This window comes from Lathamus discolor, chromosome W (genome assembly GCF_037157495.1).
Source record: "Lathamus discolor isolate bLatDis1 chromosome W, bLatDis1.hap1, whole genome shotgun sequence".
Classification (NCBI taxonomy): Eukaryota; Metazoa; Chordata; class Aves; order Psittaciformes; family Psittacidae; genus Lathamus; species Lathamus discolor.
The window spans coordinates 26,419,570-26,442,458 of NC_088908.1; the positions used below are offsets into that span (position 1 = coordinate 26,419,570).

The 22,889-nt window shown below is 46.7% G+C and overlaps 1 protein-coding gene across 10 annotated transcripts in view; it reads right to left on the reverse strand.

Annotated features, from left to right (window-relative positions):
- LOC136004349 (transcriptional repressor CTCF-like) overlaps positions 1 to 22,889 on the reverse strand; it is a 62,133-nt gene that overhangs the window by 8,232 nt on the left and 31,012 nt on the right. For 5 of the 10 annotated variants that reach the window (XM_065660803.1, XM_065660799.1, XM_065660797.1 and 2 more), the window contains exons 2-9: positions 20,183 to 20,975; positions 19,345 to 19,515; positions 18,207 to 18,340; positions 16,612 to 16,732; positions 15,677 to 15,826; positions 8,463 to 8,623; positions 7,852 to 8,034; positions 7,348 to 7,483 (exon numbers count right to left, since the gene is read on the reverse strand). In XM_065660803.1, coding sequence (XP_065516875.1) covers positions 7,348 to 7,483; positions 7,852 to 8,034; positions 8,463 to 8,623; positions 15,677 to 15,826; positions 16,612 to 16,732; positions 18,207 to 18,340; positions 19,345 to 19,515; positions 20,183 to 20,963 — 1,837 coding nt within the window. In that variant the 5' untranslated portion in view covers positions 20,964 to 20,975. Of the gene's footprint in view, positions 1 to 7,347; positions 7,484 to 7,851; positions 8,035 to 8,462; positions 8,624 to 15,676; positions 15,827 to 16,611; positions 16,733 to 18,206; positions 18,341 to 19,344; positions 19,516 to 20,182; positions 20,976 to 21,188; positions 21,885 to 21,922; positions 21,970 to 22,012; positions 22,032 to 22,889 lie in introns of those variants that run through there. The other 5 variants (XM_065660804.1, XM_065660795.1, XM_065660805.1 and 2 more) reach the window with 4 other exon arrangements.

The following is a 22,889-nucleotide window of genomic DNA, read 5'->3' on the forward strand; positions in this document are numbered from 1 at the left end:
ATTTCAGTGCATGGACCAATCCCTATAAAGCTGCTGAGTCCATCTGGTCCATGACGGCAGGCTCCATCTCTTGTAACAGTCTCTCAGAGCAGGAGAGGCTGTGTGCAGTGTTCACACTCATGAATAACCTGGTCAATAGTGTCCATTGCTAAGTCCACCCCTTGATCATGAGTCCATCTCTATGTTGCATCTCTGCCCTGATGGCCTGAAGTCTCATGGGCCCACCAGGCTCAAAATAATTCACTGTCACCTTCAGCAGTTTCTGCAGCTTGTAGCTGGGGACTCCGTACAGCTGCCTTCCACCTCCGACGCTTCCAAAGCACTGGAGGGGCCCAGTGGACTAGATACTTGCCCATACTGTCCCACACACGCTGCCACTCATGACTGTCCAGCCTTGGGGAAAATTTCCTGCTCCTCCTATATCGTCTTCTAACCCTAGACAAGACCCAGACCCGACTCTGCTTAACTTTTGAAATCAGACAAAATGGTCGTGGGCAAAACACACTCTGTATGCGTGCCAACATGGTGATCCTCAACACAATCAGCAAACAGGTCTCAACAGTATTAAAAGGCCATTCAAAAACTTCAAAACTCTCAAATGATGCTGCTGTACTTGTCACTGGGGCTGGTGTAGTTGCTGTGCTTGCCGGCTCTCTCACCACCAGCTTCCCTTTTCCTGAGTGCAGATCTTCCTCCTCTGCCTTGCTGGGAAATGCTGCGCGGACTCCTGCATCTTCCTGGGGCTCGGCGGGCAGCTTCCAGGAGATGCTCTTGGCCGCCGCAGGGCTGGGCTCGGCTCCTCGGCTGTCTCCTCCCGCTGCTCAGCAGCCGCCTTCCTCCCAGCCTCCGGCCCTGCTCCCGCCATCGCCTAGTCCCCAGGGCCGCCCAGTAACTAAGGTATAACACAAATCACTACTGCTACCACCAATTATAATAATGATAAGAGAAAATAACAAGGGAAGAGAATACAATACCACCACTGAAAGAGTTCGACCACCTCAAAGAGAGCCCATGCCATTCCGGGTAACTCCCAGTTACATCCTGGGCATGACGTGCTGTGGTATGGAATACCTCTTTGGCTAGTTTGGGTCAGGTGTCCTGTCTCTGCTTCCTCCCAGCTTTCCCTCCTCCCTGGCAGAGCAGGAGGCTCAGAAAGTCCTTGGTCAGACTAAAACATTTGTGTTATCAGCTCTGTTCCCAGGCTGAAAATCAAAACACAGCGTTGCACCAGCTACTAAGGAGAAAAATAACTGCTACTGCTGAACACCAGGACACATACAAAGATGATGTTATGAGTCGTTTGGCCAAGTGGACTACTATAGAGAAAGGCATGCAGTCTCTGAGGCAATCAGCCATTCTATAGATGATCTATTGTAGGCCAGATACTGAGAATATATCCAGAGAGCCAAATGAAGTTAAAAGTACACGACCCATGTGGTGGACATTTACAAGGAGTGCACCATCATCATATGCCCATTCATTGGCAGCAGTAACTTGGCTTGATGCAGAACCACTAAGAGTGGATGAAATGATTCATAAACTCCAAAAGATTGAAGACAATCTCACTCCTTCCATCATTTCAGCTGTGGAAAAACTGTCCCAGGAGTTCAAACAACTAAGTGACAATCTATCTGATCTATCTATCCAGCTCCCCACGTGTACCAACCCACGTCTTAGTTTTTAACAAAAAGCAACCTACTGCTTGAGAGAGAAGACACAGGAGGTACATGCCACGGGCCACCCTATGGTTTTACCTGTGGGATCACAGAAAAGACATGAGGAAGTGTGATGGAAAATCTACCTCAGCTCTGGAGGAAGAGGTGCGTGAATTGAAGAGGAGAACAAAGGTCAAGAATGATCATTCCATGAAAGCTGTGGCTTCAGTCTCTGGTGAGCAGGTTCCCAGATGGAATGGAAGAGCTGATTTTACTCCAGCTCCTGTGGTAAAGAAAACTAATCCCTTTGTACAAGACATAAGTGACCAATATTGTGATCACTATTACAGGGGCCCTTCCTCCAGCCAGGTGGAGGTAGGGGACAATCAGATTTACTGGACTGTGTGGATCAGATGGCCTGGCACATCAGTCTTAATGAAGTATAAGCCTCTAGTAGATACCAATACACAGTGTACCCTGTAGCCATCAAGCTGTCAAGGGGTGGAACCCATCTATATTTCTGGAGTGACAGCAGGATCCCAGGAGTTGACTGTACTGGAGGCTGAAATCAACCCGACTGGGAGGAAAGGGCAAAAGCACCCCATTGTGACTGGTCCAGAGGTTCCATGCATCCTTGGCATACCCCTCAGGAAAGGGTACTTCAAAGACCCAAAAGGGTACTGATTGGCATTTGGTGTTGCTGCATTGGAGACTGAGGAAACTGAGCAGCTGTCCACCTTGTCTGGTCTCTCAGAGGATCCTTCTGTTTTGGGGTTGCTGAAGGTCAAAGAACAACAAGTGCCAATCGCGACCACAATAGTACACCAATGGAAATATCACACCAACTGAGACTCCCTGATTCCCAACCATAAGCTGATCCATAGACTGGAGAGCCAAGGAGTGATCAGTAGGACCCGCTCACCCTTTAATAGCTCCATATGGCTAGTGAAAAAGTCTTAACGGAGAGTGGAGACTAACAGTAGACTATTGTGGCCTGAATGAAGTCACACCACCATTGAGTGCTGCCGTACCGGACATGCTAGAACATCAGTATGAACTGGAGTCAAAGGCAGCCAAGTGGTATGCCACGATTGATATTGCCAATGCATTTTCCTCAATTCCTTTGGCAGCAGAGTGCAAGCCACAGTTTGCTTTTACTTGGAGGGGCATCTAGTACACTTAGAACCAACTGCCCCAGGGGTGGAAACACAGCCCTACCATTTGCCATGGACTGATCCAGACTGCACTGGAACAAGGGCAAGCTCCAGAACACCTGCAATACATTGATGACATTATCGCGTGGGGCGATACAGAATCACAGAATCACAGAATGGTTAAGGTTGGAAAGGACCTTAAAAATAATCAGCAGAAGAAGTTTTTGAGAAAGGGAGGAAAATAATCCAAATCCTGCTGAAAGCCAGTTTGGCCATAAAAAGGAGTAAGGTCAAGGGACCTGCACAGGAGATTCAATTTTTGGGAATAAAGTGGCAAGATGGACGTAGACAGATCCCCACAGATGTGATCAACAAGATAACAGCAATGTCTCCACCAACTAATAAGAAAGAAACACAAGCTTTCTTGGGTGTTGTGGGGTTCTGGAAAATGCACATCCCAAATTACAGTTTGATTGTAAGCCCTCTCTATCATGTGACCTGGAAGAAGAATGATTTTAAATGGGGCCCTGAGCAACAACAAGCTTTTGAACAAATTAAACGAGAAACAGTTCATGCAGTAGCCCTTCAACCAGTCTGGACCAGGCCACATGTAAAAAATGTACTCTACAGCACAGCTGGGAAGAATGGTCCTACCTGAAGCCTCTGGCAGAAAGCTCCAGGGGAGACTCGAGGTTGACCCCTCGGCTTTTGGAGTCGGGGATAGATACAGAGGATCCAAGGCCAGCTATATTGTAACTGAAAAAGAGATACTGGCAGCCTATGAAGGGGTTTGAGATGCTTCGGAAATGATTGGCACTGAAGCACAGCTCCTCCTGGCACCCTGGTTGCCCGTGCTGGGCTGGATGTTCAAAGGCAGGGTCTCCTCTACACATCATGCAACTGATGCTACATGAAGTAAGTGGGCTGCACTAATTACACAATGAGCTCAAATAGGTAATCCCAGGTTTCCAGGAGTTTTAGAAGTCATCATGGACTGGCCAGAGGGCAAAGATTTTGGAATGTCACCAGAGGAGGAGGTGATGTATGCTGCAGAGGCCCCACCATACAATTAGCTGTCAGAAAATGACATGGTGAAGGTATGCCATGTAGACGCTCATGTACCCAAGAGTCAGCCCACTGAGGAACACCAGAACAACCAACAGGTGGACAAAGCTGCTAAGATTGAAGTGGACTCAGATGGACTTAGACTGGCACCATAAGGGTGAATTACTTTTGGCCTCGTGGGCCCATGACACTTGAGGCCATCAGGGCAGAGATAAAACATACAGATGGGCTCGTGATCAAGGTGTGGACTTAACAATGGACACTATTGCCCAGGTTATTCACAACTGTGAAACGTGCTGCAATTAACCAAGTTAAGCAGTTAAAGCCTCTTTGGTATGGAGGACTATGGCTGAAGTACAAATATGGGGAAGCCTGGCAGATTGACTATGTCACACAACCACCAACCCGCATTCTTCCGGTTCTCTTCCCCATCCCTCCAGGAGTGGGGGGAGGAAGAAGTGGAGGAGTGAGAGAGCAAGCGGCTGCATGGTTCTGACTTACCAGCTGGGCTTAAACCATGACATTTATCAGGCATGATTCGCCCTTACTGAAGCCCTGGTGGCTGTCATCAATTACCTCATTGTTTTTCATGTGCCTTAGCATGCCTTCCAGGAGAATGTGCTCCAAGATTTTGCCAGGCACAGAGGTCAGACTGACTGGTCTGTAGTTCCCTGGGTCATCCATTTTCCCCTTCCTGAAAATGGGGGTTATATTTCCCTTTTTCCAGTCATCGGGAACTTCACCTGAGTGCCACGATTTTTCAAATATGATGGCCAGTGGCTTAGCAACTTCATTCACCAGCTCCTTCAGGACCCACGAATGGATTTCATCAGGTCCCATGGACTTGTGCTGTCCTGGGTTCAGCAGTAGCAGTCATTTTTCTCCTTCTTAGTAGCTAGTGCAGTGCTATGTTTTCATTTTTTGGCCTGGGAACAGTGTTGATAACGCCGATGTTCTTAGTTGCTGCTCAAATATTTGGTCTGACCAAGGACTTTCTGAGCCTCATGCTCTGCAGGCAGGAGGGGAAGCTGGGAGGAAGCAGAGACAGGACACCTGACCTAAACTAGCCAAAGAGGTATTCCATACCACAGCATATCATGCCCAGGAGGTAACAGGGAGTTACCCGGAAGGGCTGGGGGGACTGCAGGGTTGAAGGAGGTATCGGTCAGTGCTCAGCTGGAGGGAGTGGGGCGAGTTATTGGTCGGCTGGTGTTGAGGTGTTGTATTCTCTTCCCTTGTTATTTCCTTTAGCATTATTATTATTGATGGTAGCAGTAGTGGTTTGTGTTATACCTTAGTTACTAAACTGTTCTTATCTCAACCCGTGGGAGTTGCCTTCTTTTCGGTTCTCCTCTCCGTCCCTCCAGGAGCAGGGGGAGGGCAAGAAGGGGGGGGAGTGAGCGAACGAGGTTTGTGGTTGGGTTTAAACCACGACATGTGCACATACAGGTTCTTAAGATGGTCTCGAACCAGATCCTTTCCTACAGTGGGCCCAAGGTCTTCATTCTCAGACTCCCTGCATCTGCCTTCCAAGACTTGGGTGGTGTGGTCAGAGCCTTTGCCAGTGAAGACTGAGGCAAAGAAGTCATTACGAACCTCAGCCTTCTCCAAATCAGGGCAGTCAGTTCTCCTAATAGCTTCCAGAGAGGGCCCACATTTTCACTAGCTTATCTTTTATTTGCTACATACCTATAGCGACCCTTCCTGTTATCTTTCACATCTCTTGCCAAGTTTAATTCTAACTGGGCCTTAGCTTTCCTAACCTGGTCCCTAGCTTTCCAGACAATATCCCTCTATTCTTCCCAGGCTGCCTGTCCTTGCTTCCACCTTTTATAAGCCTCTTTTTTCCTTTGAATTTTCCTCAGCAGCTCCTTATCCATCCAAGGAGGTCTCCTGGCCCCCCTGCTGCACTTCCTTCCAGTTGGGATGCAACACTCCTAAGCTTGTAGCAGGCAATCCCTGCAAAATCAATCAACAGTCTTGGGCTCCCTGGCCTCTAGGGCTGTATCCCATGGAACCTTACTAAGCAGGTTCCTGAAGAGGCCAAAGTCTGTTCTCTTGAAGTCCAGGGCAGTGAGCTTGCTGCACACTCTTCTCACTGTCCTGAGGATCTCAAACTCAACCATCTCATAATCGCTACAACCAAGGCTGCCCTGGAACGTCGTATTTTCAACCAGCCCCTCCCTGTTGGTAAGCACGAGGTCAAGCATGGCACCTCTCCTTGTCGGCTCCTCTATTACTTGCAGAAGGAAGTTGTCTTCCACACAGTTGAGGAACCTCCTGGATTGCTTGTGCCGTGCAGTACCATCGTTCCAACAGATATCAGGGTGGTTGAAGTCCCCCATGAGAACAAGGGCCTGTGAGCGTGAGGTTGATCCTGTCTATAGAGTGCTTCTTCCACAGCGTCCTCTTGCTCAGGCGGTCTGTAACAGATCCCCACAGTAATGTCCCCCATTGCTGTTCTCCCTTTGACCCTGACCCACAAGCTCTCTGTTGACTGATCACCTGTCCCCAGACAGAGTTCCATACTCTCCAGCCTATCAGTGACACGAATAGCAACTCCCCCTCCCCGTCTGTCACGCCTGTCTTTTCTAAAGAGCCTGTAGGCTTCCATTCCAACACTCCAATCATAGGAGCTGTCCCACCATGTTTCTGTGATACCAATTAACATGACTTTAAGCACTTATTTCTATGGAGTCAGTCAAGGTTTGCACAAGCCATTTGACCACAGTCATCCTATAAAACCCATTTGCCACAGAAGAATTCCAGATACACATTCTCTAGCCAGAAATATCCCTGTTCTTCCAACCTACACTCCTTGATTAGGTACATAAGGCACTCCAGATGAAAGCCTAATTGATCAGCAACACTGCTTTTGCAGAATCATCTTGGAACTGGCTGGTCTGAAGACTCTACTTGGATTTTACTGTTCAAGACATGACTAAGTTTTCTCTCAGGACTATGCCTGAGCTCTTCCTTCACAAACAGTACTGCAGCGAGGGGGATCACTATCTGCTGCAGTTAGTAATTTCTGTTCTAGAGAAGCTTACAGTAGCCATGATATTACACCTATCTGCTGAAACAAGCCTCCATCCTGCCCAAGATCCCAGGCATCAACCTCCAGGCAGCTTTTCTTAGCGAGTTTAAGGACCACCTCTCAGGACCATAGAATGGTTTGGGCTGGAAGGGAGCCTAAAGTTCATCCAGTTCCAACCCCCTGCCGCAGGCAGAGACACCTTCCACTATACCAGGTTGCTCCAAGCCCCGTCCAGCCTGGCCTTGAACATTGCCAGGGGCAATGCATTCTCCAGTGTCTCACCACCTTCATGGTACCCTCCATACTTGGCCATGTGCTATCATTTTCTGCTTGCTAACTAGATAAAAGCCTTTCAAGTACCAGAGCCAACCTGCAGAACAGGCAAACTAAGTGAATCGCATGCCTGTAGTTCTCAGTGTACTGAGCTGTTTCTTACCACTGTCAGAGGAGTCTTCTTTCTTAGATCGCATCTTTCTCTTTCGGCCACGTTTGCCCTTCTTAGTTTCTCCTCCATTCTCTCCTTCCCCACCATCTAGGCCAGAGCAGTTATCAGCATGTCTGGCCATTGTGTTCTACTCAGCAGAAGATTAAACACACAACAAAAAATACAACATGCATTGAATTCAAGATCAGATATTCTGACTCTGTATTTTCAAACACATTCCTGGTAACATTTTTCTGGGTAAATTTCATTAACTTTTATGAATAAAGTTGCGTTTTCCCATTGCTCATGATGTTCAAGTGAACAAGTACTAGTACTAATTCTGTATTATACCAGGTCTCCCCGCATCTTTTCCTCTCAGAAAGAAATGTTCTATTAAAAAGATTAATGCTGTGCCTTGTACCTCACCCACCTTTCCTTTTGGGTAACCATGTTCCACTCCCCTTGGCTAAAAGCCTCTTTCCACCCATTCCACCCACAATTCATGTATTCCCTTACCCTGCGAGTGAATGTTTTGCCACACTTGGAACAGACAAAGGCAGCAGGGACAAAGTTGGGATCATGGTATCGTTTGAAGTGCATATCGAGGAGCTGTTTCTGACGGAAGGTTTTATCACAATGGCTACAGGCATAAGGCTTTTCTCCAGTATGGGTCCGTTTGTGCATGACCATGTGCCGCTCCTGACAGGGACAAGCAAGATGGGAGAAGGAGCTTGAGAACACAAGACATATGGATACAGAAGAGCAAGTTTTCAGCTAAAAGGAAGCTGAAACTTTTTCCTTAATATCAGGAAAAAGATGATTCTACAGGAATGTGAGAACATCTTGATTGATGGCATATTCAGTCCTAGCTACTTCCATCCTGGATGGACTCTAATCCCTTTGTCAACAGGAACATCAAGGTTGTAACTTAGGAGGCATTTCTCTACAGGGGAGCACTACACCAAGAAGCAAAGGCCACTGAACTTCCCCTTCACACCCTTCAAAAGGTTGAGAGCACTAATTTGATCTTCACAGCTGGTCAAACTTAACAGCCGGTCAAACTTAACAGCTAAGATCTCCACCTCCTATTTTCAGCTCCTGTTCCAACACCAGTCCCACCAACTTACCTGTCTGCATGCATAATCACACTGGTCACACTTGAAGCGCTTCTCATTCTTGTGAGACTTCTGATGCTGTATGAGGGCATACCGCTCATGGAACACAGCATCACAGTAGCGACACTTCTTGCCCTGCTCGATGTAGGAATGCTGCTTTCGCAAGTGGACACCTGGAAGCAAAAGAAGCAGAGGCTTTAACCACCATGGCTTTCTAAGCACAAAAGATTAGCCTGAAGTCCCCTTGGAGACCTTCCCTCCACATTCTCTTGAGATCAAGCCAAAAAAGTGAAATAGTTAATTTAGGATGCAACTAAAGACCTAAAAGACTTGTAATTAAAAGCAACAAGAACAATTTCTAGACATAAAGGGCTTGCAGAAAAACTCCAAGGTTTTCCATAGGATTCTAGATTTATTAGTCACAATCTGTGCTAGTATGAAATACTTGAATTTGATAACATGCGATTGTCAAACTAGAGAATCTTGTGGACTGTTATAGAATCATAGAAACAACTAGGATGGAAAAGACCTTTAAGATCATCAAGTCCAACTGCTAACCCAGCACTGCCAAGGCCACCACTAAACTATGTCACTAAGGGCCTTATCTATGCCTAAGAGTACTCAGAATTGCCTGGATACAGCCAGAGGCCAGGTAATACAGCAGGGGAAAAAATGATTTCCTGCAGGATTAGAAGTCAGAGTAACAGGGCTAGAAGGCAACAGAGATACAAGCAGATAACCCCCAACAGAGGTTTTAGTAATTTATTTCAAATCCTCCAACTAAGAGCATACCACAGATGCACAAGTGTCTTGGGTTTACCAGTAGCCATTTTTCTCCTTCTTAGTAACTGGTGCAAGCTCTGGGTTTTGACTTCCAGCCTGGGAAGAGAGCTGATAACACCGATTGTTTTTAATTGTTGCTAAGTAATGTTTATTCTGGCCAACGACATTGTGAGCCTCATGCTCTCCTAGGGACGAGGGGAGGCCAGGAGGAAGCAGAGACAGGACACCTGACCTAAGCTAGCCAAAGAGGTATTCCATACCACAGTACGTCATGCCCAGGGTAGTAACTGGGAGTTACCTGGAAGGGCACGGTCTCTCTTCGGTGGGGGGGGGGGGGGGGGTCGAACTCATTTGGCGGTGGTATCGTATTCTCTTCTCTTGTTATTTTCTCTTATCATTATTATCACTGGTGGTAGCAGTAGTGATTTGTATTATACCTTAGTTAATGGGCTGTTCTTATCTCAACCCATGGGAGTTAACATTCTCTCGATTCTCCTCCCCATCCCTCTGGGAGCAGGGAGGGTCGGGGGGGGGGGGGGGGGGGGGAGGAAGGAAAGAAAGAGGGAGAAAGAGAAAAGGGGGGGGGAGTGAGTGAATGAGCTTTTGCGGTTAGGTTTAAACCACGACAGTTCTTTTTGGCGCCCAACGTGGGGCACGAAGGGTTGAGATAACGACAGTTGGGCATGTGCAGAATGGAAACAAACACATCCTCAGAGACCCTCACTTTGTCTACATGGAGAGCTGGGCTGAAGCCTTTGCATTCCTCTGAGCAAGAATGGGGACATGATGGGGAAAATCTGCCCATTTCCTTCCTTAATCATAGAATCACAGAATAGTTAGGGTTGGAAAAGACCTCAAGATCATCTAGTTCCAACCCACCTGCCATAGGCAGGGACACCTCACACTAAACCATCCCACCCAATGTTTCATCCAACCTGGCCTTGAACACTGCCAGGGATGGAGCACTCACAACCTCCCTGGGCAAACCATTCCAGTGCCTCACCACCCTAACAGGAAAAAACTTCCTCCTTATATCCAATCTAAACTTCCCCTGCTTAAGTTTTAACCCGTTACCCCTTGTCCTGTCACTACAGTCCCTCACGAAGAGATCCTCCCCAGCATCCCTATAGGCCCCCTTCAGGTACTGGAAAGCTGCTATGAGGTCTCCACGCAGCCTTCTCTTCTCCAGGCTGAACAGCCCCAACTTCCTCAGCCTGTCTTCATATGGGAGGTGCTCCAGTCCCCTGATCATGCTCGTGGCCCTCCTCTGGACTTGTTCCAACAGTTCCATGTCCATTTTATGTTGAGGTCACCAGAACTGCACACAATACTCCAGGTGAGGTCTCACAAGAGCAGAGTAGAGGGGCAGGATCACCTCTTGTGACTTGCTGGTCATGCTCCTTTTGATGCAGCCCAGGATACGGTTGGCTTTCTGGGCTGTGAGCGCACACTGCCGGCCCATGTTCATTTTCTCATTGACCAGCACCTCCAAGTCCTTCTCCGCAGGGCCGCTCTGAATGTCTTCTCGGCCCAATCTGCAGCTGTGCCTGGGATTGCTCCAACCCAGGTGTAGGACCTGAAGATGTTAAACAAGACCGGTCCCAACACGGATCCCTGAGGGACACCACTCGTTACTGGTCTCCAGCCGGACATTGAGCCACTGACCACAACTCTTAGTGTGCGGCCATCCAGCCACTTCTTTTTCCACCGAGTGGTCCGTCCATCAAATTGATATCTCTCCAATTTAGAGACAAGGATGTCGTGTGGGACAGTGTCAAACGCTTTGCACAAGTCCAGGTAGATGACATCAACTGCTTTACCCTTGTCCATCAGTTCTGTAGCCCCATCATAGAAGGCCACCAAAGTGGTCAGGCAGGATTTCCCCTTAGTGAAGCCATGCTGGCTGTCACAAAGCACCTTGTTGTTTTTCATGTGCCTTAGCATGCTGTCCAGGAGAATGTGCTACAAGATTTTACCAGGCACAGAGGTCAGACTGACTGGTCTGTAATTCCCTGGGTCTTCCATTTTCCCCTTCTTGAAAATGGGGGTTATATTTCCCTTTTTCCAGTTGCCGGGAACTTCACCTGAGTGCCATGACTTTTCAAATATGATGGCCAGTGGCTTAGCAACTTCATTCGCCAGCTCCTTCAGGACCCGTGAATGGATTTCATCAGGTCCCAGGGACTTGTGCGCGTTCAGATTTTTAAGATGGTCTCGAACCAGATCCTCTCCTACAGTGGGCCCAAGGTCTTCATTCTCACAGTCCCTGCATCTACCTTCTAAGACCTGGGTGGTGCAGTCAGAGCCTTTGCCAGTGAAGACCGAGGCAAAGAAGTCATTCAGAATCTCAGCCTTCTCCAAAACCTGTGTAGCCAGTTCTCCCGAAAGCTTCCTCAGGGGGCCTATGCTGTCCCTAGTCTGTTTTTTGTTTGCTACGTACCTGTAGAATCCCTTCCTGTTATCCTTAACATCCCTGGCTAGGTTTAATTGTAACTGGGCCTTAGCCTTCCTAACCTGGTCCCTATCTTCCCGGACAACATCCCTGTACTCTACCCAGGCTGCCTATCCTTGCTTCCATTTTTTATAAGCCTCTTTTTTCCTTTGAATTTTCCTCAGCAAGGTATGAGGGTCAATCGGTTCACAAAAATGGACAAAGATGCTTTGGGGACACTTTGGAGAGCCACTGAGCTCCTTTTAAGCTCTAAAAATTTGCTGCTTGCAATGTTGCTGTTTCTTCAGTCTATCATAGCATGTGGATTTTATAGATGTAGAATTGCTACTCATTTTTCTCCCTCTGGATCATGATTTATAGCTCCTGGAACAAAGGTTAAGCACTCTTCCTCTTCTTGTTAGTGTTGTTTTAAACGCTTCACACAGATTGGTGCCATTGCACTCAGAAAAGCTTGTTGGTCAAGGCCCCATAAAATCCAATATTCTCTTAATTTTGGATCTCCCATGCTTATGTCTGGGAGATGTGTGGGAATCTCTTGATGTATGTGGGGTGCTGGGTGAGGAGATGCTCCCCATGACCCTGCTTCAGTGAGCACTTGAGCCCAGACCCCCCCCATGTGCTGGGCTGCACCCCCGGGGTGTGAGCAGCAGCTCAGGGAGGGGAGCCTGCCCCTCTGCTGGGCCCTGGGGAGACCCCCCCTGCAGGCCTGATCCAGCTCTGGGGCAGCAGCACAAGAGGGACACGGAGCTGTTGAAGCGAGGCCAGAGGAGGCCATGGAGCTGCTGCGAGGGCTGGAGCAGCTCTGCTCTGGAGCCAGGCTGAGAGAGCTGGGCTAGGTCAGCCTGGAGAAGAGAAGGCTCCTAAAGGGGAGACCTTAGAGCAGCTCCAGTGCCTGGGGGGGCTCCAGGAAACCTGGAGAGGGGCTTTGGACAGGGGCCTGTGGGGATGGGCCAAGGGGAAGGGCTTTAACCTGCCAGAGGGGAGAATGAGATGAGCTCTTAGGTGGGGGCTCTTCCCTGTGTGGGTGCTGGCACAGGGTGCTCGGAGGGGCTGTGGCTTCCCCGTCCCTGGCAGTGCTCAAGGCCAGGTTGGACACAGGGGCTTGAGAGCAAGCTGCCCTAGTGGAGGGTGTCCCTGCCCGTGGCGGGGGTCGGAGCTGGATGAGCTTTGGGGTCCCTTCCAATCCAAACAGATCCTCTGATTCTACCTTGTCTCAGCAGACCCAAAAACAGGAAGTCTTCAGTGCAGTGCACCGGCGGCAATATCGCACCAACCGAGACTCCCTGATTCCTATCCATCAGCTGATTTGTAGACTGGAGAGTCAGGAAGTGATCAGCAGGACCCGCTCACACTTTAATAACCCCATACGGCCAGTACGAAAGTCTAACAGAGAGTGAAGACTAATAGGAGAACCTGCAGATGAAGCACTCTACAGACAGATAAGAAAAGCCTCACGCTCACAGGCCCTTGTTCTCATGGGTGACTTCAACCACCCTGACATCTGTTGGAACGATGGCACTGCACGGCACAAGCAATCCAGGACGTTCCTCGATTGCGTGGAAGACAACTTCCTTCTGCAAGTAATAGAGGAGCCGACAAGGAGAGGTGCCATGCTTGGTCTTGTGCTCACCAACAGGGAAGGGCTTGTTGAGAATGTGGTACTACAGGGCAGCCTTGGATGCAGCAATCATGAGATGGTCGAATTTGAGATCCCTAGGACAGTGAGAAGAGCGTGTAGCAAGCTCACTGCCCTGGACTTCAAAAGAGCAGACTTTGGCCTCTTCAGGAGCCTGGTTAGTAAGGTTCCATGGGATATAGCCTGTTGATTAATTTTGCAGGGATTGCCTGCTACAAGCTCAGGAGTGCTGCATGCCAACTAGAAGGAAGTGCGGCAGAAGGGCCAGGAGACCTTCTCGGACAGAAAGGAAAAAAGAGGTTTATAAAAAATGGAAGCAAGGACAGGCGGCCTGGGTAGAGTACAGGGATGTTGTCCGGGAAGATAGGGACCAGGTTAGGAAGGCTAAGGCCCAGTTAGAATTAAACTTGGCCAGGGATGTTAAGGATAACAGGAAGGGATTCTACAGGTAGGTAGCAAACAAAAAACAGACTAGGGACAACATAGGCCCCCTGAGGAAGCTTTCGGGAGAACTGCCTACACAGGTTTTGGAGAAGGCTGAGGTTCTGAATGACTTCTTTGCCTCGGTCTTCACTGGCAAATGCTCTGACTGCACTACCCAGGTCTTAGAAGGTAGATGCAGGAGGATGACCATGAGCCAGCAATGTGCTCTTGCGGCCAAGAAGGCAAATGGCATCTTAGGGTGCATTAGAAAGGGTGTGGTTAGTAGGTCAAGAGAGGTTCTCCCCCCCTCTACTCAGCCTTGGTGAGGCCGCATCTGGAATATTGCGTCCAGTTCTGGGCCCCTCTGTTCAAGAAGGACAGGGAATTGCTTGAAGGAGTCCAGCGCAGAGCCACAAAGATGATTAAGGGAGTGGAACATCTCCCTTATGAGGAGAGGCTGAGGGAGCTGGGTCTCTTTAGCTTGGAGAAGAGGAGACTGAGGGGTGACCTCATCAATGTTTACAAATATGTAAAGGGTGGGTGTCAGGATGATGGAGCTAGGCTTTTTTCAGTGATATCCAGTGATAGGACAAGGGGCAATGGGTGTAAACTGGAGCATAGGAAGTTCCACGTTAACATCAGGAAGAACTTCTTTACTGTAAGAGTGACAGAGCACTGGAACAGGTTGCCCAGGGGGGTTGTGGAGTCTCCTACACTGGAGATATTCAAGGCCCGCCTGGACAAGTTCCTGTGTGATGTACTGTAGGTTACCCTGCTCTTGCGGGGGGGTTGGACTAGATGATCTTTTGAGGTCCCTTCCAACCCTTGGGATTCTGTGATTCTGTGATTCTGTGAAAATGTGGGATCTAAGCATGACGTGAATGGTATGGAATAAGGGGTGGATACTGTCCTGGGTTTACCAGGAGCCGTTTTGCTCCTTCTTAGTAACTGGTGCAAGCTCTGTGTTTTGACTTCCAGCCTGGGAAGAGAGCTGATAACACCAATTGTTTTTAATTGTTGTTAAGTAATGTTTATTCCGGCCAACGACTTTGTGAGTCTCATGCTCTGCCAGGGATGAGGGGAGGCCAGGAGGAAGCAGAGACAGGACACCTGACCTAAGCTAGCCAAAGAGGTATTCCGTACCACAGGATGTCATGCCCAGGGGTGCAACTGATATCAACTGACTGACATCCTCTCAAACTGCTTCTCATTGTAGCAATTTACACTTGCCTTTACTGGAAGGGAACCTGCCTTCCCATTACTTGGGTGATGTTCTGTTTACAAAGGTTCTGCCAAATCATGTCGTCTTCCTTCTCCACAGCTGCTCTGGGCATGATATTTTTCACCTTCTTGCAGAACATGAGAGCTTCCCTGCTGGAATCTCACTGGGTACTGTTCACCTTCCTACTGCAAGGACTCGGGGCTCTTGTGGCAACTCAGTTTCTCCTACTCTATCTGTGGCACACGGCTCCACATCCTGGAAAATTCAACTGTTTGGTCTAATTCAAACCTTTTATCTTGATGGAAAATATCTCTGCATGAAACTTAATGGCCTTCAACATGCAGGAGGTCACCAGATGTTCTTTAAGGTCCCTTCCAACCCCAACCCATTCTATGATTTTATGCTTTTTTAGACCCCAAACCATATACAGTTGTAATCTCAGTCCAAGTTCAATAAATGCCTTGCCTCTATAGGCTGAAAACAGTAGCTTGACCTGTATGCTTGGAAAACATGCTACAGTTTCAAAGAATGAAAAGAAACTGAAAGTTCTTACAGTTTGCAGCAGCTACTGTAAGCTGAAAAGTTGTATTACCAGCCACGCATCTAAGCCTGTTCTTCATATTGTACAGTTACCACAAGTATTAGGTTAGAAGAGACAGCAGTTGGGTTATGTGAGCTCTTATTTGGAAGAATATCTGTGAGATACATACCCAAGTCACTCTTTCTTGCTATAACAGTATCACAGTGAGGACAGTGAAATTTGGCCACATTCTCTGTGTGCTTCTGCAAAATGTGCATCTTCATGGTCCCACTCTGAGTGAAGCGAGCATGGCAGATGTAACATTCATATGGCTTCTCTCCTTCAGGAGAAAGTAGCACAAGTACTTTTATTAAAGAAATCTCAGCAAAAAGCCCCAAACAAAACAACCTCCCAGAACTTGGAAGAGACAGCTAGCTAGAAATAGTAACTCTAGAAAGAGCTCAATGATGTGTCTCTCTCTAGAGGTTTTAGCTCCAGCATGCTCCTTTCTGCAAAGAGACTCAAGTTCAGTCTTTAAGCAAATTAGTTAAATTATTACCCTTATTCTCAGAAATGCATGAAGACCTACATGCAGGCTGCCAGAAGACAGCAGGTGGAATCAGTTTTTTGGAGGCAGAGGTTCTGAATGCTCGTATATACATGCAAGGGCATTTCCTCCCCACCCCTCCAATTTTAGCAATACGGTTAATCTGGCACTCCAGTAGCATTCTGTGCCAAAACCATCCTTATGTCTATTGAAGGAAAAGTTCAGGTCTTTACTAACATGCATGAGATGCTTTTGCAAATACACTCATGCATGAAATTGCAAATGGCTATAATATTCTGCTGGAAGGTGAACACTGATAATAGAAGTTTCTTCTGTTCCTACCACAAGTGCCTGTATTTTATCACCTCACAAACTGGAAATCAGAGTCCTCCAAGCTCATTTCTCAGAGCAGATTATAAATTTACTAGTCTGTACAAATCATGGTACATTCCCTTCAGCTGCAGACTTTATAAAGGTTTAATATTAAACTACAAAATAGCATTTCTTTTACTGCTTAAGTGCTAGCACACATTGTACACAGCCTCAGCACTGACACTAAAACCCCAGGACATCAATACCAGAGTGGGTCCTCATGTGCCTCTTCAGTTTGTAGGTATCCCTGCTGGCATAGCTGCACAAGCTGCACTGGAATGGACGCTCTCCAGTGTGAGAGCGGATGTGGCGTTTCAATTTGCTAACCTGGAAGTCAAGAACAAGACTGAAGTTAACAGAGAGGAGCAGGTCAGATCACCAAAATACCAGAAATCAGTCAAGAGTTTAAGATAGTCTGGTTTTACCTTGTCACTAAACCAAACACACATTTCAATGCTACTCTTGCACTGCAGTCATGTGCTCTTGCCCACTCTACTTCACCTGCCAACCTCATTCCCAGCCTTGCTTGATGCTCGCTCCACATTCAGTGCAGCCTGATTTAGAGTCCTGTGTTCACCTTACTGTTACCAACCATCTCAGCATCTGAAGACATGTTAAAATTTGAGAGTATCCTGGAGAGACACAAAAAAGTGTTCTGGAAAAACATGAGCCAGTGGAACATTGCAGGGGGTCAGTGTTCCCTGCACAGGGTATTTTTCTCCACAGGTGCTTCCTTGGGTCCTCTCCAGTTACTTTGAGGAATATAATAAATCAATTTCCTACCAAAAAGAAGAAGAACAACAAAAAAATTATCTAGTCCTACAACCAACAGGATGACTGAATTCCTTTCCTCTCTTGCTTTTATTTAGAAAGCACAAACCCAGCTCAAAGGTCAACATAAACACAAATGTTAAGACATTCTCTAACTCCAGCCTGACCACGCTGCTTTATCACCAACTTATGTCTACAAAACACAGTGTGAGCTTACAGAAGGACCAACTTGATTATTCTTTAACAATGCATACTATGAAAACTACTGCAACACAATTTATTCAGCACTCAAACCACAAGGCTTGGAATTACAGCACTGCAGCCACAGTGTGGGTAGGAAAAAAAGCCCAAAGCCCCTGCTCCAGCTCTCCCACTGCAGCCTTCTTCCACTGCAGACATCCCTTTTTAAGTTATGCTGCTCATCATCTTGCTCAAATTTCCTATCACACTATAAAAGCTGTCCTTAAGGAACAATACTGCATAGGGGCAAGCATTCATAGCATAACATGATTTTCAAGGAAGCTTTGTTTATTTGAGCAAATGTGACAATCACCCAATATTAGCAAAGCTGCTTTTCACCAATATTGAGGCAAAGGCTCATTAGCTTTGACTACAGTCACCTTAAAGGCATAAACAGACTGTGCAGAAGGCACATTTCTCAAGTGGAAGGGCACCTTTAGTCTGAAAGCACACCCAGTTGCAGGAAGAGATGGCTGCCTGCTTCAGCAGAGCACATAATTCCTGCAATCACCTTAACGGACAAATAAGAAACAATGTCAACAACTATTCTCTCCAAGAAGGAAACGGGTATCACTCAGGATTTCTGTGCATAAATGCTCTCAAACTGTTTCTCATTAACTGAGGAAACCTCACCATTTGCTTTCAAGAACAGACCTGATTTATAAGTTCTTTTGCTCAGAGCCTTCTAAGCAAATCAAAGAGGAAATGCCTAAGAACAGAGTATCCAACAGGTGGTAAACAAGCTTCAAAGCCTCCAAGGAAGCCTTCAGTACTGTAACAACCAACATACCTCCACACTAGCATAATCACACATTGAACATTTGAATGGTTTCTCATGGGTATGTTTGTAACGGCGATGCCGAACCAACTCTCCACTGGTCACAAAGGCCATGTCACAGTCTGGGCACTTGTGAGGGCGAGTACCTAATGGTTTGCAGCAAAAACAGGAGACAATGACATTGAGATTTAGTGATAAAAGGAAAAAAAACCAACCCCAAACTGTCCCATATTTTAAGTAATGGATTGAAAATCTTAGAGCATGATACCCTTTCAGTAAGGAAAGGCTCCCTTATTTTTCTGTCACTTGGTCATTTATAAGACATAAGCATACAGAGAAAATGAGGGACATAAATCATGCTTCTTTTGACAGAAAGGTCACAACAAGCTGAAGTTTAATTACAATTCAATTACCTGTAGTTTTATGCCAGAAAATAAATGTGTTACAGTTCCTAGCCACAAGTTCTATTGGTCCAGTTTATTATCTATTCCTTGGGGTTAAGATGGCTTTTTTTTTTCCTTTTGTTATTTTCAATTCCTTTATATTTATCTCCTTATTCTCATCTTAGTTTTCTGCAAGCAGCAGTGGCAACACAAAGCTCAGAACACAAATACCCAGGACAAATGGAACATCTCTACAACTACAGGTGATGCTGGACCAAGCCCAGGAACAGTTTTATACCTGTGGCCAGGCAGCAAACAACTTGATTTGTATGAGAAACAAACAGCAATGCATGGTTCTCTTCATTAGAGTCTGTAGCAATAGGATAAGGGGTGTTGGGTTCAAATTTAAACAGGGAAGATTTAGGTTGGATATAAGGAAGAAATTCTTAACTGTGAGAATGGTGAGACACTAGCACAGGCTGCCTAAGGAAGTTGTGATGCCCCATCCCTGGCAGTGTTCAAGGCCAGGTTGGATGGGGCTTGGAGCAAACCTGGTTTAGTGGAAGGTGCCCCTGCCCATGGCAGGGGGTTGGAACTGGATGAGCTTTAAGGTCCCTTCCAACCCAAAGCATTCTGTGATTCTATGGTTTCTTCCTTTTTAGCCTGTTCCATGAGAGGAATTGAATTCATGATGGATCCATCCTGGTTCTCTCTTTGTTCTAACAGAGTGGATCCTACAGAAACAAGGTATGCAAGAGCAAGAGTACCTGTGTGAGTGTTGAGGTGGTTCCTCAGCAACGTGACTGTCCGGAAAGCCCTGCCACAGAGATGGCACTTATGTGGTCTTTCATCAGTGTGGCTTTTCATGTGGCGGTCCAAGTTGGAACGACGTGGACAAGTGTAACTGCACAGTTCACACTGAAATGTCTTCTTTACACCTAGCCATGAAGGAAATAATTTTTAGTCTTGACAGTACTGCGGTCTACTGTGTAACCTAAGAGTTCAGCAGGGAAAAGGAAAGGTTCTTGGAGGTGTCACTACCACAGGGAACCAGCATGTACCATTAAATTCAACTGCGTATCCTTCAGAACAATCACTGCCTATGGCTGGCTTGGTTTCAACTTACATTAGTATGCCAACACTCAATATAGGGTTCCACTCTAAAAAAGGTTCCTTCCTTAACTTACAGCTTTAAGAAAAGTCAAATATACCTATTGCTGCATTTTGTACCATCTTACCTTCCCCAGCAATTGGTTAGAAAAAAACCCCACAGACCTAATTATACCATTGGTTTCTGATGTAAACCATGTGTACACAAACACATATGTATTGCAGTGAAGAGAAAAACCTCTTCAGTTGTAGTCATATAGGAATACTAATGTCACAGCATCCTACTCAAGGAAAATTAGTTCCTTTATAGCCTAGATAGAGGAGATGGGAGGTTTGCCCAGGAAACAAGAGCTGAGTGTTATTATGTAAAGAATAAGTGTCACTGGGCATGCTTGTTTTCCTCCCACTTGGACCTACTCAGTCACTTCAATCATACTGCAAGGTCTCACCGTAACAAATACATTTTCAAAATCCACTTGTAGCTGGGAATCTTACCTTTCTTTTTAATTTTTGTTGGTTTAGGTGGCTTCATATTGCCCACCACCTTTTCTGCATTGACCTCAGACAACAAACCCTCCTGCTGCTCCTCTTCAAAGTCATACACAGAGACATCCACATCTTTGCCTTCCTCAGTGTAGCGAAGCTTACTCTTTTTGGTTTTCTTTGTTTTTTTGGCTGGCGGCTGATAGTCTGGATCTTTTTGCCAATTAGGATCTTCCTGTGACTGAAGTTCACCTTGTTCCAGTGTCTCCACCTCACCATTTGCACCCACTTTCACTACTTGGAAGCCTTCTGGTAAAGGAAGAGTGTGACATATCATGGGCTCTCCCTCTTGCAGGCCTCCTTTGGAGGCTTCATTTTCATAAGCTCCCTGAAGTTCTTCCACAGATGTGGTGGCAACAGGTACAGTCACTGGTACAGGTACTTGGACCAGTTGAAGCTCACCAAGGTTTATAGGCTGCTCTTCCATATTAACAACCTGAAGTGTAATGATCTGCGTATCATCCACCGTAGCCTCCGTTTCCTGAGGCACTGCACCTTCCATTACTTCAGTCTTCATTTGAAGAATAGCTGGATCCAGCTGCTCCATCATCACCATCTGCATACCACTGTTAACATCCTGCACTACTTCGCCCCCATCTGCTTGGTCTGGTGGTATGTGACAGCCATCATCCTCCTGCCCACCTTCACGGCGTCTTTGATAGGTTTTTCTCTCTTTCCCTTTAACAAAAGTTTCTGACTCCTCCACGATAGCTTCAACTGCCTCACCTTCCATTTTACCTTCCTGCTGTAAAAACAAGAGAATGAATGCCACACGCCATCCAGTGGAGGTTCAACAACTGCACAAACCCCACAGAGGGACAAACAGCCTAATTGAAAGCAATAGGCTCAACAGCAGCATTGTAATGCCATCACATTCAGAAACAAGATTTGAGAGTTGGAGTATCCACCGACTATGAGCCTATGAGCACTGGAAACCAAGGCAATCACATAATGCTACCTGAAGTGAGACAACTTGTCCTGGGTTCAGCTGTAACAGTTATTTTTCTCCTTCTTAGTAGCTGGTGCAGTGCTGCGTTTTCTACTTTAGCCTGAGAACAATGCTGATAACACACCAATGTTTTTAGTCATTGCTCAGTAATGCTTATTCCAATCAAGGCCATTTCAGTCTCATGCTCTGCCAGTGAGGAGGGGCACAACAAGCTAGGAGGAAGCAGACAGGACACCTGACCTAAAGTAGACAAAGGGGTATTCCATACCACAGCACATCATGTCCAGTATATAGACTGGGAGGAGTTCCCCGGAAGGCCCAGATCGCTGCTCAGGTCAAGGCTGGGTAACAGTCAACAAATGCTGAGCAATCATATTGCACATCACTTCTGTTTATTGTTGATTTTCCTTTCCCCTTTTAGCTCCCCTTGTTATTTCCCTTATTATTATTAGTGGTGGTAGCAGTAGTGGTTTTGTATTATACTTTAGTTACTGGACTGCTCTTATCTCAACCCATGGGATTTATAGTCTTTCAATTCTCTTCCCCATCCCTCCGGGAGTGGGGGGGAAAATTAAGTGAGCAGCTGCATAGTGCCAAGCTACCGTCTGGGCTTAAACCACAACACAATTATACCAGTTTCTTGGAAAGGAAGGAAAGCAAGGAAAAGAGATCGTGACATATATATTCTTGTTTGTCAAAGACCACAAATCCCACAGGCAGAAGGAGGTACAGCAGTATCATACCTTACTGAGCTTGTTTACTCACTTCACACAGCTTAGCAATATCAGAGGCAGTCTTTGGCTATAAACTTTAAAGGGACAAAAATAACATACCATTAAAACTAAGAAGCCAACCTTATAAGAAGTATGACATGTGAGAACTGCAGAACTCTTCCAGGAAGAAAAAGCATTAAGAATTGCACACAGAACGGAGCCCCTGAGCAGAGGATGTTGCACAACGCCCTCTTCAGACTGAGCAAGCTGTAGCAGGCAGAGAAGGCTCAGGTAAGATTTGACTTATAATATAACCCCCATTTTCAAGAAGGGGAAAATGGAAGACCCAGGGAATTATAGACCAGTCAGTCTCACCTCTGTGCCTGGCAAAATCTTGGAGCACATTCTCCTGCAAGACATGCAAAACATGAAAAACAACAAGGTGCTTGGTGACAGCCAGCATGGCTTCGCTAAGGGGAAATCCTGCCTGACCAATCTGGTGGCCTTCTATGATGGGGCTATGGAACTGATGGACAAGGGTAAAGCAGTTGATATCATCTACCTGGACTTGTGCAAAGCGTTTGACACTGTCCCACACCACATCCTTCTCTCTAAATTGGAGAGATATCAGTTTGATGGATGGACCACTCGGTGAAAAAAGAAGTGGCTGGATGACCGCACACAAAGATTTGTGGTCAATGGCTCAATGTTCGGCTGGAGACTGGTAACGAGTGGTGTCCCTCAGGGATTGGTGTTGGGACCGGTCTTGTTTAATATCTTCATCGCTGACATGGACAATGGGATTGAGTGCGCCCTCAGCAAGTTTGCCGATGACACCAAGCTGTGTGGCCCGGTTGATATGCTGGAGGAAAAGGATGCCATCCAGAGGGACCTTGACATGCTTGTGAGGTGGGCTGATGCCAACCTTATGAAGTTCAACCATGACAAGTGCAAGGTCCTACACCTGGGTCGGAGCAATCCCAGGCACAGCTACAGA